Source organism: Oncorhynchus gorbuscha, linkage group LG23 (genome assembly GCF_021184085.1).
Source record: "Oncorhynchus gorbuscha isolate QuinsamMale2020 ecotype Even-year linkage group LG23, OgorEven_v1.0, whole genome shotgun sequence".
In the NCBI taxonomy this organism is placed as follows: domain Eukaryota; kingdom Metazoa; phylum Chordata; class Actinopteri; order Salmoniformes; family Salmonidae; genus Oncorhynchus; species Oncorhynchus gorbuscha.
The window spans coordinates 48,828,082-48,845,400 of record NC_060195.1 but is presented as its reverse complement, the minus strand read 5'-3'; the positions used below and the strand labels follow the sequence as shown (position 1 = coordinate 48,845,400).

Sequence of the window (17,319 nt, the reverse complement as noted above, 5' to 3'; positions counted from 1 at the left end):
GCACTAACAATCTCTCTAGGCTCTAGGCAATAACAATCTCTCTAGGCTCTAGGCACTAACAATCCCTCTAGGCTCTAGGCACTAACAATCCCTCTAGGCTCTAGGCACTAACAATCCCTCTAGGCACTAACAATCGCTCTAGGCACTAACAATCGCTCTAGGCTCTAGGCACTAACAATCGCTCTAGGCTCTAGGCACTAACAATCGCTCTAGGCTCTAGGCACTAACAATCGCTCTAGGCACTAACAATCGCTCTAGGCACTAACAATCGCTCTAGGCACTAACAATCGCTCTAGGCACTAACAATCGCTCTAGGCACTAACAATCGCTCTAGGCACTAACAATCGCTCTAGGCACTAACAATCGCTCTAGGCACTAACAATCGCTCTAGGCTAGGCACTAACAATCTAGGGCACTAACAATCGCTCTAGGCACTAACAATCGCTCTAGGCACTAACAATCGCTCTAGGCTCTAGGCACTAACAATCTCTAGGCTCTAGGCACTAACAATCGCTCTAGGCACTAACAATCGCTCTAGGCACTAACAATCGCTCTAGGCACTAACAATCTCTCTAACAATCTCACTAACAATCTCTCTAGGCACTAACAATCTCTCTAGGCACTAACAATCTAGGCTCTAGGCAGGCTAACAATCGCTCTAGGCACTAACAATCGCTCTAGGCACTAACAATCGCTCTAGGCACTAACAATCTCTAGGCACTAACAATCGCTCTAGGCACTAACAATCGCTCTAGGGCTCTAGGCACTAACAATCGCTCTAGGCACTAACAATCGCTCTAGGCACTAACAATCGCTCTAGGCACTAACAACTAGGACAATCTAGGCTCTAGGCTCTAGGCACTAACAATCGCTCTAGGCTCTAGGCACTAACAATCTAGGCTCTAGGCACTAACAATCTCTCTAGGCTCTAGGCACTAACAATCTCTCTAGGCTCTAGGCACTAACAATCTCTCTAACTAGGCACTAACAATCTCTCTAGGCACTAACAATCGCTCTAGGCTCTAGGCACTAACAATCTCTCTAGGCTCTAGGCACTAACAATCGCTCTAGGCACTAACAATCGCTCTAGGCTCTAGGCACTAACAATCGCTCTAGGCACTAACAATCGCTCTAGGCACTAACAATCGCTCTAGGCACTAACAATCTCTCTAGGCACTAACAATCTCTCTAGGCACTAACAATCGCTCTAGGCACTAACAATCGCTCTAGGCACTAACAATCGCTCTAGGCACTAACAATCGCTCTAGGCACTAACAATCGCTCTAGGCACTAACAATCGCTCTAGGCACTAACAATCGCTCTAGGCACTAACAATCGCTCTAGGCACTAACAATCGCTCTAGGCACTAACAATCGCTCTAGGCACTAACAATCGCTCTAGGCACTGACAATCGCTCTAGGCACTGACAATCGCTCTAGGCACTGACAATCGCTCTAGGCACTGACAATCGCTCTAGGCACTGACAATCGCTCTAGGCACTGACAATCGCTCTAGGCACTGACAATCGCTCTAGGCACTAACAATCGCTCTAGGCTCTAGGCACTAACAATCGCTCTAGGCACTAACAATCGCTCTAGGCACTAACAATCTCTCTAGGCTCTAGGCACTAACAATCTCTCTAGGCTCTAGGCACTAACAATCTCTCTAGGCTCTAGGCACTAACAATCTCTCTAGGCTCTGGGCACTAACAATCTCTCTAGGCTCTAGGCAATAACAATCTCTCTAGGCTCTAGGCACTAACAATCCCTCTAGGCTCTAGGCACTAACAATCCCTCTAGGCTCTAGGCACTAACAATCCCTCTAGGCTCTAGGCACTAACAATCCCTCTAGGCACTAACAATCGCTCTAGGCACTAACAATCGCTCTAGGCACTAACAATCGCTCTAGGCACTAACAATCGCTCTAGGCACTAACAATCGCTCTAGGCACTAACAATCGCTCTAGGCACTAACAATCGCTCTAGGCACTAACAATCGCTCTAGGCACTAACAATCGCTCTAGGCACTAACAATCGCTCTAGGCACTAACAATCGCTCTAGGCACTAACAATAGGCTCTAGGCACTAACAATCGCTCTAGGCACTAACAATCGCTCTAGGCACTAACAATCGCTCTAGGCACTAACAATCGCTCTAGGCACTAACAATCGCTCTAGGCACTAACAATCGCTCTAGGCACTAACAATCGCTCTAGGCACTAACAATCGCTCTAGGCACTAACAATCGCTCTAGGCTCTCTAGGCACTAACAATCGCTCTAGGCACTAACAATCGCTCTAGGCACTAACAATCGCTCTAGGCACTAACAATCGCTCTAGGCACTAACAATCGCTCTAGGCTCTAGGCACTAACAATCGCTCTAGGCTCTAGGCTCTCTAGGCTCTAGGCACTAACAATCGCTCTAGGCACTAACTCTAGGCTCTAGGCACTAACAATCGCTCTAGGCACTAACAATCGCTCTAGGCACTAACAATCGCTCTAGGCACTAACAATCGCTCTAGGCACTAACAATCGCTCTAGGCACTAACAATCGCTCTAGGCTCTAGGCACTAACAATCGCTCTAGGCTCTAGGCACTAACAATCGCTCTAGGCTCTAGGCACTAACAATCGCTCTAGGCACTAACAATCGCTCTAGGCACTAACAATCGCTCTAGGCACTAACAATCGCTCTAGGCACTAACAATCGCTCTAGGCACTAACAATCGCTCTAGGCACTAACAATCGCTCTAGGCTCTAGGCACTAACAATCGCTCTAGGCTCTAGGCACTAACAATCGCTCTAGGCACTAACAATCGCTCTAGGCACTAACAATCGCTCTAGGCACTAACAATCGCTCTAGGCACTAACAATCTAGGCTCTAGGCACTAACAATCTCTCTAGGCACTAACAATCTCTCTAGGCACTAACAATCTCTCTAGGCACTAACAATCTCTCTAGGGCACTAACAATCTCTCTAGGCACTAACAACTAACTCTCTAGGCACTAACAATCTCTCTAGGCACTAACAATCTCTCTAGGCACTAACAATCTCTCTAGGCACTAACAATCTCTCTAGGCACTAACAATCTCTCTAGGCACTAACAATCTCTCTAGGCACTAACAATCTCTCTAGGCACTAACAATCTCTCTAGGCACTAACAATCTCTCTAGGCACTAACAATCTCTCTAGGCACTAACAATAACTCTCTAGGCACTAACAATCTCTCTAGGCACTAACAATCTCTCTATCTAACTCTAGGCACTAACAATCTCTCTAGGCACTAACAATCTCTCTAGGCACTAACAATCTCTCTAGGCTCTAGGCACTAACAATCTCTCTAGGCTCTAGGCACTAACAATCTCTCTAGGCACTAACAATCTCTCTAGGCTAACAATCGCTCTAGGCACTAACAATCTAACTCTAGGCACTAACAATCGAGGCACTAACAATCGAGGCACTAACAATCGAGGCACTCGAGGCACTAACAATCGCTCGAGGCACTAACAATCGCTCGAGGCACTAACAATCGCTCGAGGCACTAACAATCGCTCGAGGCACTAACAATCGCTCGAGGCACTAACAATCGCTCGAGGCACTAACAATCGCTCGAGGCACTAACAATCGCTCGAGGCACTAACAATCGCTCGAGGCACTAACAATCGCTCGAGGCACTAACAATCGCTCGAGGCACTAACAATCGCTCGAGGCACTAACAATCGCTCGAGGCACTAACAATCGCTCGAGGCACTAACTCGAGGCACTAACAATCGCTCGAGGCACTAACAATCGCTCGAGGCACTAACAATCGCTCGAGGCACTAACAATCGCTCGAGGCACTAACAATCGCGAGGCACGAGGCACTAACAATCGCTCGAGGCACTAACAATCGCTCGAGGCACTAACAATCGCTCGAGGCACTAACAATCGCTCGAGGCACTAACAATCGCTCGAGGCACTAACAATCGCTCGAGGCTCTAGGCACTAACAATCGCTCGAGGCTCTAGGCACTAACAATCGCTCGAGGCTCTAGGCACTAACAATCTCTCGAGGCTCTAGGCTCGAGGCACTAGGCACTAACAATCTCGAGGCTCTAGGCTCAGGCACTAACAATCTCTCGAGGCACTCTCGAGGCACTAACAACAATCTCTCTCGAGGCTCTAGGCACTAACAATCTCTCGAGGCTCTAGGCACTAACAACAATAACAATCTCGAGGCTCTAGGCACTAACAATCTCTCGAGGCACTAGGCACTAACAATCTCTCGAGGCTCTCGAGGCACTAACAATCTCGAGGCACTCGAGGCACTCTCGAGGCACTAACAATCTCTCGAGGCTCTAGGCACTAACAATCTCTCGAGGCTCTAGGCACTAACAATCTCTCGAGGCTCTAGGCACTAACAATCTCTCGAGGCACTAGGCACTAACAATCTCTCGAGGCACTAGGCACTAACAATCTCTCGAGGCACTAGGCACTAACAATCTCTCGAGGCACTAACAATCTCTCGAGGCACTAACAATCTCTCGAGGCACTAGGCACTAACAATCTCTCGAGGCACTAGGCACTAACAATCTCTCGAGGCACTAACAATCTCTCGAGGCACTAACAATCTCTCGAGGCACTAACAATCTCTCGAGGCACTAACAATCTCTCGAGGCACTAACAATCTCTCGAGGCACTAACAATCTCTCGAGGCACTAACAATCTCTCGAGGCACTAACAATCTCTCGAGGCACTAACAATCTCTCGAGGCACTAACAATCTCTCGAGGCACTAACAATCTCTCGAGGCACTAACAATCTCTCGAGGCACTAACAATCTCTCGAGGCACTAGCCAGCTAATCTTTGTGTTTCAAGTTTAGCCAACTTGAATCGACAGTATTTGCTCGCTAACAAGGTTGAGCAGTTGACTTGTTATGAACACACCCTTCTGTCCGTCTTGAGCTGTTTTGAACAGCATGCAAGCCTGTCCACTTTGTTCGGATGTTGAAATGAAGTGGCCTCCCTTATTTTCTCAGAATGAGAACGAGTTGCCAATTCCTTATATTTCCTTTTATATAATTGTTCTTAAATGCTTATTGAACATTTATAGAACACAGATTAGACGGCTCATAACAGTCTTTGGCTAAAATACTGCTAGCGGTATGGTGGGACCCAAATGTGACACACTGAACATTTATTTTCCAGAATCAATGTTCATTGATACTCTCGTTTTAGTAGTGCACATTTTAAATTGTTGAGAGGTAAAAAGGGTGTCGTTAGAAAAGTTATCTTCTCTATTGCAGTAAAAAATGTCTCAATGTGTTTGTGTTCATATGACCCATTCTGTTGGACCAAACCTCCAAATGCAAATAGCTAGTTGAAACCACTTGTCAGATCGGAAGATGTGATCTCTGAACTCTGTTGGTGGGAGAGAAAGTAGCAGGGGCTTGGTGTGTGTGTGTGCAAACCGTAAAGGATGAGGTGAAACAACCTCTCACTAAACTCGGACCAAAATAAGGCCAATACGTTTTTCTGGGTTTATTTTGTACCTAAGCGTTGGACCCTCCTTCCCGCCTTTGGGACAACGACTCCCATTTTTTTAGGGCGGAGACATGAGCATCACGCCATTCTATACAGATCTCTGGTGTAAATGGGAAAGGTGCACAGAGGAGCGAAAGACACGAGACCAAATACAGCATGAGAACAAGCGGACATAAATGCTCATGAATACGAAAAAGAACAAAACAAAAGATTCTTGCGATACAGAATATCGCTCCAAAAAAAAAAAAAACACACATTCGGATGAATCAAATGAATTCAATATATCGCCAAGCCCTAACCACAACACTAAACTATCCCTTAGCCAAGCCATTCTTAGCGAGCGCCTAGTTCTACGCTGGTCCATATTGGAATGCCCCTACCTCCCATCCTAACTACCTCACCCCTTTCATACTGTGTTGCTGTCCTGTGTCCTGTCTGTGTGTGACGGTCTCTTTGCCTTGCTGCACGTAGGGCTCGGGACACTGAAGGGCCAAAGTGTCCGGAAGGTTACCTTTACCAGTAAACAGACAGGTAAACTAAGCCCGGCTCTAAACCTAGATAGACGCTGCTGACCTAGAACACATACTGGAGTTCCCCGTATGATAGCCCCCCCCCCCCCCCCTTTATACATGCAGGGTTAGTTGTTAAATTCCAACCAAGTCTTTAAATTATGACTAATATTGCAACGTTTTCGATGAGGCAACAAATCAGAGTCGTGTTCATTAGGCACCAAATGGAAGAAAAGAGAAACAGGGGAGGGACCTAAACATGTCCAATAAGGAACTGTTTTCCGTTGTGAAAAATGAACATGACCCAGTTGATCTTACAAAGAGGAACTGGTTGGAACCTGTATATATTGGGGGGGGGGCTTGTGTCGTCCCGCTCATCTTAGTTGGCTGCTGTTATGTCTCGTTGTAGTATGGCAGTTGCTTCAGAAGATGGAGTGCTCAGTTGCTGCTGCTTCACCGACATCCACTACTCCACTTGATAGTGGAGTGTGCTTAGAAGCCAGTAGAAGCCGTTCGGTCCACCAGGGGGGAAAACTAATGCACTCGTTATTGGATGGGTTTCAGAGACTGTCTTGACGCTCGGCCGCCGGACTTAGAATAGCACTTCATTTTCTGAATGGTAGCTGGAGGTTGGTTTGCCCAGTGATTTAATGCCGTTTTTGATGACTGGTGCTCAAAGTGGGAGAGGAAGTTGATAGGATTTATGACTCTGAGATGGGGTTTCTTGATGTGTGTGAATGGGATTTCTTTGTAATATCAGTCATTGTGACTCCAGGCTAAAGGTGTGAGGATCTTCATTTTTGGGGGGATTGGGTTTGTTATAGAGTTAGGTCTTGCTGTGTATTTCTACTATCCTTTTCTTAGGCTAGTGATTCTAGGTGGGTAGTGGGATCTTTGAATATTATTTTGATCATGACTCGAGGGTGTTAAAGTTTTGCGTTCAATGGTGTGCTGAGTGAAGGTGGTGATTTGAGAGGTTAGTCGTTTTGTTTTTCCAGGTGCAGATAGAAAGATACGTTTCTTGTAGTGAGCCTATGTGTTCTCATTATGCCTGCTGTTAATCCATGCTAGGAGGTTCTGAATGTTTCAACCCTCTGAACACAATCCCATGGACAAGTAGATTGGAATCAGTAAGTTAATTTTAACCACCCCCCTCCTCTCTCCAGGCTACCCAAGAACGGGAGACACCTACTCGGACTCGGGTCACAGCGAGATTTCGTCGCGCTCCAGCCTGGTCAGCAACTCCTCCTTCGACATGACCCAGGAGGAGAGGAGGGGGCTCAGGCACTCAGGAGGGGTGGGAGACCCCCACGCTGGAGGGGTGCGTCTGGAGAGGAGGGCTACGACCGACCCTGATCAGTACAGCCTTGGGTATGAATCAATGCTGCCAATTTACAGTTACAGCGATGAGTTTAATTTAAAAAGTTGAAAACGGAAGATTTCTCATCCCAGCCGTTTATTTCTCTACCTGTCCACTGTGTTGTCGATGAATGGCGAAACGATTATAAAGGTGTAGCTTGTTTCTTATCCCCTTCCCATACAGTTCCTACTCGTCCATGCAGGACTGCCGAGGCCTGTACGCCTGCGCCATGGTGCTCTCCTCCCCCAGCTCAGAGGAGTTGACCCAGGACCAAGGGGACCGTGTCTCCCTGGACGCCGCCGATAGCGGCCGCGGCTCCTGGACCTCTTGCTCCTCGGGCTCCCATGACAACATCCAGACCATGCAGCAGGGACGTAGCTGGGAGACCCTGGCCTTTGGACCGGGGGGTGTCATCGGCGGGAGCATTGGTGTCCACCCACCCGGGGGGCCTGAAGCATTACTAGGGGGCACCGCTGGACTTTGGGCGTCCCAGGCTAGAGGTAGCTGGGCATCGGCCTCTTCATCTTCCTCTGCGGCGTACTGGGGCGAGGACTCCGAGGGCGACACGGGCACGATTAAACGGCGAGGCGGGAAGGACGTGAACACCGACCCGGAGACTAGTAGTATCACATCGATGGGGTCCGACGAGGCCAAGCAGCACGGAAGGCCTTCGCCATCACCCATCACTGCCGGAAACAAGGGCCTTATCAGTGAGTTGACCGCTGAACCTTATCTGTTCTGTTGATGGATGGGTTTAGTTGCCCTCATAGGTGCATGTTCCTGTTCCTCAACAAATAAACATTTAATGTTATGGTGTCCATACCTGTTCCTTAACAAATAAACAGTTTTGTGGTGAAAGGGCTGATTTTAGAATGTTCTGAAAATACCAAACCCTCACATATGTATGCATTCATGCCTTTTACGATTTGCATGCATCTTTGGAGCGAAGTACATGTCTGCTGACTCATGTCCACGTGACGATCTCCATGCCAACACGTTTTCTGGGAGGTGTGTGTGGCGCAGATGCGTGAAGTATTAATTCCAATTAACTCAATCTTTCACCCCCCCTTCAGCGCGAAAGGAGAGCCGGTACCGCGAACCTCCTCCAACCCCGCCGGGCTACACTGCCCTGACAATCTCTGACTTCAGCGAAGGGCAGACGCAGTCGCCGCCCACAGCCCCGGCCCACTCCGGCCGCCGCCCGCCCGATTACACCACGGCCCTGCAGCGCTCGCGCATGGTCACCCAGTCGCCTGACTCCCATCACCACCACCAGGCCCAACAACATGCCAAGCGCCAAGGGCTCCACCGCACCCGCTCGCCAGGCGAGGAGGAAGAGCCTGAGGAGGAAGAGGAGGGTGAGTCCTTGTCTCCCAAACTAGTCGCTCTGAGGAAGACAGTGGCACACACAACACCAGAGACAACCAGGCCATGAGATGAGTGTACGGGTTACAGGGCAGGTCCCCCTCAGGCTGAGGTAAATGACTGATTTATACCAACGATAACCTGCATGCCCACCAGGAACAACACGGACTTGAACCACTACCCCCCATATCCACCACAAACCTAGTACGGTCCCAAATTTGTTTGTGCCGTCTTGCTCATTCCCCATAGGAGTTGGCATTGAGGAGATGTCAAGACAGCACAAACAGATCTCGGACCAGGCTAGCACAAACCCACCATGGCATCTCATGTGCATGAAGTCATCATGCTTGGACCAAAGCTTATCAAGCTCACCAGTTATTAGTGACATTTTGCTCCTCACTCTCTCTACTGTCTCTCACGTCACAAGTAGTGTCGAATGGCATTCATCTGCAGGCACGGTTGTGTTGACGATGCTTGCACACATGCATCTCCATCCCTGGCAGTGTTTTTCACACTTTTTGCACTTAACATTGCTGTTTGTAGCCAATATGCATATTGTTCAGTTTGGATAGTTGTTATGATACGGTAAGTTCACATAGAGGACAGTTAGTGATGTTTTTTTGTGGGGGTTTCTGCTTCTGTGATGCTTTTACAGGACTTTGCAAAAAAATATATATTTATTTTTGTTTCTCTTTCTCTCTCGCCAGAGGATGAGCAGGTATCAGCAGTCTGAGAACGGTCTTCTGCTGGATGTCCTTTGCAATGACTTGAAGTCCCTTCCATGGGGGCGGAACAAGAGAGACTGACTGATTGATTGATGGACAGACCAATCCAGTACGTACGTGCCTGCCTGCCTCCTCTTCCGGACTCTCCGTCATTGGTGGACTCCTCTGCTCGTACCCCCCCCCCCTCGCCTTAAAGCATCATGGGGGGTTGAATGACCCTGCATGCAACAAAAAAAATACTGTGAAGAAGAAGATGGAGAGATGGAAAAAGAAACACAAAATGCCTGGCACTTTGGGGGAAAAAAGAAAAACAAGTCAAACGGTTTTGCTGAAGAAGAAAAAAACGGCTACGTGCGGCAACCACGTACACACACACACACACACACACACACACACACACACACACACACACACACACACACACACACACACACACACACACACACACACACACACACACACACACACAGCTGTCATGGAACAGCTTTCCAAGGCTAACCCCCTATCCCAACCCCACCTCGCTTTACACACACAGTATCATGACGTGTTGAGCTTTGTCTGCACTTTTTAATTTTCTACTTTATAAAACGAGAACAAAATGGACAATGACGATGGAGGGGAAAAAAAAAACATTTGATCAATTTTTGAACTTTCTTCTAGGTTTCTAGAGGTCTTCTTTCCAGAACTATTGCACTCGGGGAGGGGGGCTAAAAGTGGCTATACCCAAGTCTCATATCCCTGTGTGGACTCTGAAAAACAGATCTGTCAATCTTAAGAGTTTTATTCCACAATGACAGTATTATCTTGTCCATTCACATATCCTAATGGTGGCTCAACCCCCACTGCTAACTGGACAGTCACAGTGAGAGAAATAAGTTGGGGTGACCAATATGTCATTTGGGGGGACCCACATGCACGTTCATAATCTAATGTTCTGACACACACTGGGCAAGTCTGGCTTCAGCACTTCTCAGTACAACTTTAGGTTTTAGTGCAACCCTCCATTCCTAACCCTGACCTGGATATCTTGTCTATTTCCGATATGGCCAGCCACATCTTCAGTTCTAGGTCATACGATATGTGGCAGGTTGTGTGGATCATAGCAGTGACCCAACTAGGGAGTCAATCTGGCTATTTGATATCCATGTTTTAACCTAGGTCATCTGGTGACTTATATTAATTCTGTATTTAGACAACATTTTAAAGGACAACTACAGGATATTTTTCTTGGCTTAGTCTTGTCCCTAATGGGTGATGTTGTGATGTTAAAAGATAAGCACAAAGGGTATTTATACTGATCGGCAAATCAACCACCTCTGGGAAGGTGTTTTTAGTTATGCACCCCAAAGGCATGTCAAGGCTTAAATCCTATACAGGTGAATGGAGTCTCATGCCTTTCAGCGGTGCTGCATAACCAAACGCTTTCCCTGGGTTCTGTCAACCATTTAAAGTAACTGTCCAGTGGAAATCTAACTTTAAATCTAACTTTAAATACTTCCCATTCTGTTAACTCATGCCCAAATAATGTTGACTCATCCTATCCTTGTATTTGTCGCCAAACATTAATTGGAGTTAAACATATCAAACAGACCATTTAAAAAAATGTTTGCTATTTCATCACAGAGAATGATGTGCTGGTCTACTTGCATGAATATGTTTTATGACAGGTATATGCCCACACCATTGGGGTACGCCCACACCATTCCAACAACAACAAGCTGCTTTTCTTTTTTTGTTGTGGAAAGGAAAACGATTTCACTCAGTGTAATTATTATAGGTCATATTTCATAGAAATCTGGAAACGAAACACTGGACAGTTAATTTTTTAGACGGAACTAGAATACACCTCTCCTACCTTGCCATCGGCAACATCCCCCTCTTCATCGAAAAGTCCTCCCCTATTACAGGCATCAAGATCAATGGATTTGTATATTACCAGGCAATGCTAAGCATAGAGCAACCCGTTTTCCACCATTTATTAACACCATCGCAATTGACTGAAGAAAATGATTGAATATGTTTGTTTTGACTCCGGTGGGGAAGTTACCTAGATGAAAGAATTCACTTTGAAGGCTGCCAATCAGAATTAGTGTCACTTTTTAGTTTTTCTTTTCACTGAGTTGTGCTGATCACATTGATCAGTAGTTAGAAACAATAGACTGAGAAGGAGAAGGGGAAAAAAACAAGTGCTGTGTTTTTCACTGTGGGCTGTTACTACACTATTTCTGTCCATTTTTAATATTTTCATGGCCGCCGATAGATTGTCAATCATGCGTTTTAATACAGTGGTGACACGCATCATCATTCACTCTTTCAGCTCTGAAGATCATGTGGATATTAGCAGGCCAAGGCCTATTTGGAAAAACAAAGACGTTGCACAACATTGTACAAGCATAAAGATAATTGTAGTAGGTAGAACTGCTACTCCGTTTTGATGTGTGATGTCAAGTGAGAAGTGTACATTTAGCTGGTGATTTTTCTCATACTTTCTTCTACTACTTTGACCTGTATGTCTTTTAAAAAGACAGTCGGTGGAGTATGTTTCGGTTGTTTTTTTTTTTGTATTTTTAATACAATAATTGTAAATATTGGTTATATTTTTGTTGAAATGTACTATGTTTATGCCTCAACATCCAGTTTGTATGAAGCTGGGAAATCAATAAATACTACAAAAGTTATCAATTCATAGTGCATTTAAACCTCTTTTTTCCCCCTGCATTTTCAGGTTTCCTCTTTTGAATATTGTTCCTTTCCAAGACCTAACCTATACACCATCTAGTGTTTGCACAAAATAAGACATGGCAGTGACTTGAAATATGTAACTCTCACACTTTTATAACCGACAGCGGTTGCCAGAAATAATTATATATTTGTACTTTTTCACATTTATTTTGAATAGTTATGAAGACTATTAATGTGACAGCAATGTAAGGTGTAGTTAACCATGTTTTCTACATGAGAGAATGTGTTTTATGTTCACTGATCATATTTCTTACCAAAGATATATATATTTTTAAACACCTTAACTTTTCAGAACCCAAGTTGTTCATGGCCATTGACTGGAGCCTGGCCTTTAGCAATGTAATATGCGTGAGGCTTCTTGAAGATCCCTTGTTTCTTTGCGTTAAGAGTACCTTCAGACCTTGCATTAGACATGGGTTGAATGTTTTCCACTGTGAATGAAAACACTCTGCGGTGAGACCCAAGTAGATAGCCTACCAAGTCTCTGGTGTGATACAGTGTAAAGAAATCACATGATGATAATCCATACTGTAGGCCCATGCCCAATCCCTCTTTCAATTGGAAAAGAGGTAGAGAAGAAATATCCTTGCTACAGTAAACCATTAGTTGATGGAAATGCCCACTTATCAACACTGCTATCAAGCGACAAGCTGCAGAACAGCACCAGGGCAGAAGAGATCCAGAAGCATGCATGAGTTGACTACAGACAGCCGGAGTCTAAATAGAGGGTCTCTAAGCCCCTCGTGCAGCGGGAAGGCTCCAACATGTGCATCCTTCCTCCCTGTATGACCTAAGTGAAGCCAATGCGGCAGCTCAGGGTGCAAATAGCTCACAACACATCAGCACAAGGAAGGAAGGCTCCGAGATGCTGCTCCTTCCTCACCGCGCACTCGTCCTCCATCCTCCCTGTGTGCTCATCTTTCCTGACGATGTGACCTGAGTGAAGCCAATGCGGCCGCTAATGGTGCGAGTAGCTCATTAGACATCAACACAGGCTAGGAACGCTCCAAAATGCTGCTCAGTCTTCCCTGTAATGCTCACGTCATGTCAATACAGAAGGTTCCATGATGCTCCTCCATCTTCCCTATGTGACATGAGTGAAGCCAACGCAACTGCTAAGGTTAGAAGTAGCTCACTACCCGTCAACACGTGGAAGGAAGGCTCCAATATGCTGCTTCTTCCTCCCGTCTCCTGAGGCCGTGTCTAGACTTGACAGTATGTGCAGTTTATTTTTTTGTATTCTGATCATGGAATTCATGCATTTACGTCTACATTTAAATGTTTCCACCATTTCCACGTTGTGTCCATTCCTGCGCTATATTCAGATGCCAGTATGCGTTCTACAAACAGTGGAATAGGCTAAATATGATAACGAAACAGCCGATGGCAGCGGCTACTACTGTAGCCAGAGCAACGCTAAAACGATTGCAAACGAGTTCGCATAACTAGACAAATCTTTTTCTAAATTTTAACTAGCTGGCTAGCATTTATGAGTCCAGCAGATACGTTCTCCACACGCTCGGAACGCATTTCCTCCGTTATAATGAAAACGGTGCTTCTCGGTCCCAAAACACATGTTTTCCGGAGACTTGTGGGAGGAGAGCTGATGCCGTTGCCAACTTTATTCGCTTTCGGTAACCTGATTGCGTCCAGACTGAGAATAAATCTGCACACAATGCTTCCCTGACCATGTCCTGAAGTGGTCTGACCGATCTGAACACAATTGGACCACAAAGCAACTTGTGGGTCTCGATCTGTGTTTTCTATGCAAGCTTCGTATTCAGATAGAAGCTAAACTACACAACTCACTGTGTGCGCAATAATACTGGTTAACAGGATTTTCAAATGACTACCCAATCTCTGTACCCCACAAATACAATTATCTTTAAGGTCCCCCTAACACTCAAAATCCATAGCCTACTGAACATTGCAGACATTTCAGGAATATTTTAAATGAACCCTTATTGCCTACCAGGGCTGTGCCCAATAATTCCAATTAGATTATTGACTTTGAATTGAATTTTAATTGTAGTAGTAAACAGGATACATAATTTTAAATAAGGAAATATAATTGAATTCAGTGAATTTCAATTAAATGCAAATACATCTTGTGTAATCTATACAAATATACGTCTTGTACACAAAAGATCAAATGTCGTTATATTCACATTTTATTTTTGTAACAATTCATTTTGAAGACAAACTCTTCAAATGAATATTCTAAGTTATTATATTTCATGAATCACTTACATTTTGTCCATTATGGGGAAAATACTACATTTCCCAGAATGAATTAGTTTAACTCAAGTTGACCCTAAAGTCTTCAAGAAGAAGCCAAACAAGTGAAATGGTTGGTGGACATATAATTGGCTATTCAAAGCCCTGAAGTTAAAGGAGTGTATATGATCATTGTTCCCAGAGAGAAATTGATACAATCCATGACCAAAAGTCATGACCTGCTCAAACATCTCATTCCAAATCATGGGCATTAATATGGAGTTGGTTCCCCCTTTGCTGCTATAACAGCCTCCACTCTACTATTGTTCGGTGGTCTGGGGAAATGCATCATCTAGGGAAGTTAGGAGGCTGCAGAATGCACAGAATACAGCAGCAAGGATTGTTTTAAGGCGGAGCTATGGTTCTTCTGTTGCAGTCATGCGCAGTGTTCTTGGTTGGTCATCAATCGACAAGATAATTGAAAAAAACATGCTTATCTTATTTCATAATATACATAATTTAAAACGGCCAAGTTCTATTCACAATGATATTCAGTTGATAAGAGACAGACATTCCGTAAATATTAGGAATAGATTGTCCACCATCTATGCGTTATCCAGACAGAAAAAAGAAATGGGCAAAAGAACATTTCGATTTAGAGCGATAAAGAAATGGAATAAATTAACTGAGCAAACTAGAAACCTTTCAATATATAAGTTTAAACATTATTTAAAAACAATTTAAATATAGTATATAGAAATGTTGTGGGACTATAGTAGATGAAGAATCAATATTTTTTTAGATTAAGTATTTATTGGGTCATTATGCTAGTGTATTATGTATGTTTGTAATAGTGTGTAATATGTGAAAGTGTGTTTGTATTATAAATGGTATTTTAATGTTAAGGACTCTTGGAAGATCAGTCCAAATGGGGACTAAAAGAGATCCTAATAAAATCATCTGGGAAGGCTTTCCACTAGATGTTGGAACATTGCTGTCAGGACTTGCTTCCATTCAGCCATGAGCGTTAGTTAGGTCGGGCACTGATTTTGGGCAATTAAGCCTGGCTCGCAGTCGGCATTTCAGTTCATCCCAAAGGTGTCTGATGGGGTTGAGGTCAGGGCTCTGTGCAGGCCAGTCAAGTTCTTCCACACCGATCTCAACAAACCATTTCTGTATGGACCTCTCTTTGTGCACAGGGGTATTGTCATGCTGAAATGGGAAAGGGCCTTCCCCAAATTGTTGCCACAAAGTTAGATGCCCAGAATCGTCTAGAATGTCATTGTTAGCTGTAGCATTATGATTTCCTTTCACTGGAACTACGTGGCCAAGCCTGAACCATTTAAAAAAGCCCCAGACCATTAATCCTCCTCAACCAAACTTTACAGTTTGCACTATACATTAAGGCAGGTAGCGTTCTCCTGGCATCCGCCAAACCCAGATTCCACTGCTCCAGAGTCCAATGGCGGTGAGCTTTACACCACTCCAGCTGACGCTTGGCATTACACATGGTGATCTTAGGCTTGTATGCGGCTGCTCGGCCATGGGAAAACCCATTTTATGAAGCTCCTGACTAACAGGTATTTTGCTGACGTTGCTTCCAGAGGCAGTTTGGAACGCGGTAGTGAGTGTTGCAACTGAGGACAGACTATTTTTAAGCACGATGCTCAATGAAACTCATGTTCTATGACTGAGCTGAATTAAATTCGACTTCCTGTCACTCAAACTCAACTCATCCAGTTCTACATCTTCTAAGATGTGGCCAAATCAATTTGAATTTCATCTCAATTGGAGTCGATTCCAAAATTCTGAATTGAGCACAACCAGGTCGCCTACATGTCAGAGAGATGCAGCACCTTCAGAAAGTATTTTGTTGTGTTTCAGCCTGAATTTAAAATAATTAATTGAATTAAGATGTTGTGTCACTAATCTACACACAATAACCCATAATGTCAAAGTGGAATTTGTTATTAGTCATAATAAATAAATGTAAAAAATATATATATTATGTAATCTGAAATGTCTTGAGTCAGTAAGTATTCAACCCCTCTGTTATGGTAAGCCTAAATAAGGTCAGGAGTAATAATTTGCTTAAAATGTCAATAGGTTGCATGAACTCACTATGTGTGCAATAACCGCAGGGCTGTCCAGAGGGTGGTGCGCTGTCCAACGCAGGCCAAAGGACACCGACAGCACCCGATGTCACAGGAAGGACAAAAAGATCATCAAGGACAACAACCACCCAAGCTTCTGCCCGTTCACCCCGCTATCATCCAGAAGGCGAGGTCAGTACAGGTCCATCAAAGCTGGGACGGAGAGACTGAAAAACAGCTTCTATCTCAAGGCCATCAGACTGTTAAATAGCCATCACTAGCACATTAGAGGCTGCTGCCTATATACATAGACTTGACATCACTGGCTACTTTAATAAATGGAACACAAGTCACTTTAATAATGTTTGCATATTTTGCATTACTCATCTCATATTTATATACTGTATTCTATCCTATTCTATTGTATCTTAGTCTATGCCACTCTGACATTGTATTAGTATTAGTATTTATATTCTTAATTCCATTCCTTTACTTTAGATTGTGTGTGTTGTTAGATATTACTTGTTAGATATTACTGCAATTTTGGAGCTAGAAACACAATCGTTTCGCTACACTTGCAATAACATCTGCTAAACATGTGTATGTGACAAATAAAATGTGATTTGTGTTTTCGATTAATTTTTATAATAGTGGTTAACATTATTTTGGAATGACTAGCCCATCTCTGTACCCCACACATAGAATTACACTACCGTTTAAAAGTTTGGGATCATTTCGAAGTCCTTGTTTTTGAAAGAAAATCTCTTTTTTTTGTCCATTAAAATAACAT

At 44.4% G+C, this 17,319-nt stretch overlaps 1 protein-coding gene across 17 annotated transcripts in view; it reads left to right on the top strand.

The window, feature by feature from the left end:
* LOC124011328 (rap guanine nucleotide exchange factor 2-like) overlaps nt 1-12,161 on the top strand; it is a 152,198-nt gene extending 140,037 nt beyond the window's left edge. For 12 of the 17 annotated variants that reach the window (XM_046324595.1, XM_046324587.1, XM_046324589.1 and 9 more), the window contains 5 exons: nt 5,990-6,049; nt 7,194-7,398; nt 7,571-8,097; nt 8,461-8,864; nt 9,460-12,161. In XM_046324595.1, the coding sequence (XP_046180551.1) occupies nt 5,990-6,049; nt 7,194-7,398; nt 7,571-8,097; nt 8,461-8,822 (1,154 nt within the window). In that variant the 3' untranslated portion in view covers nt 8,823-8,864; nt 9,460-12,161. The remainder of the gene's footprint in view (nt 1-5,989; nt 6,050-7,193; nt 7,399-7,570; nt 8,098-8,460; nt 8,865-9,459) is intronic. The other 5 variants (XM_046324592.1, XM_046324594.1, XM_046324593.1 and 2 more) reach the window with 2 other exon arrangements.
* Nucleotides 12,162-17,319: the final 5,158 nt, after the last annotated feature.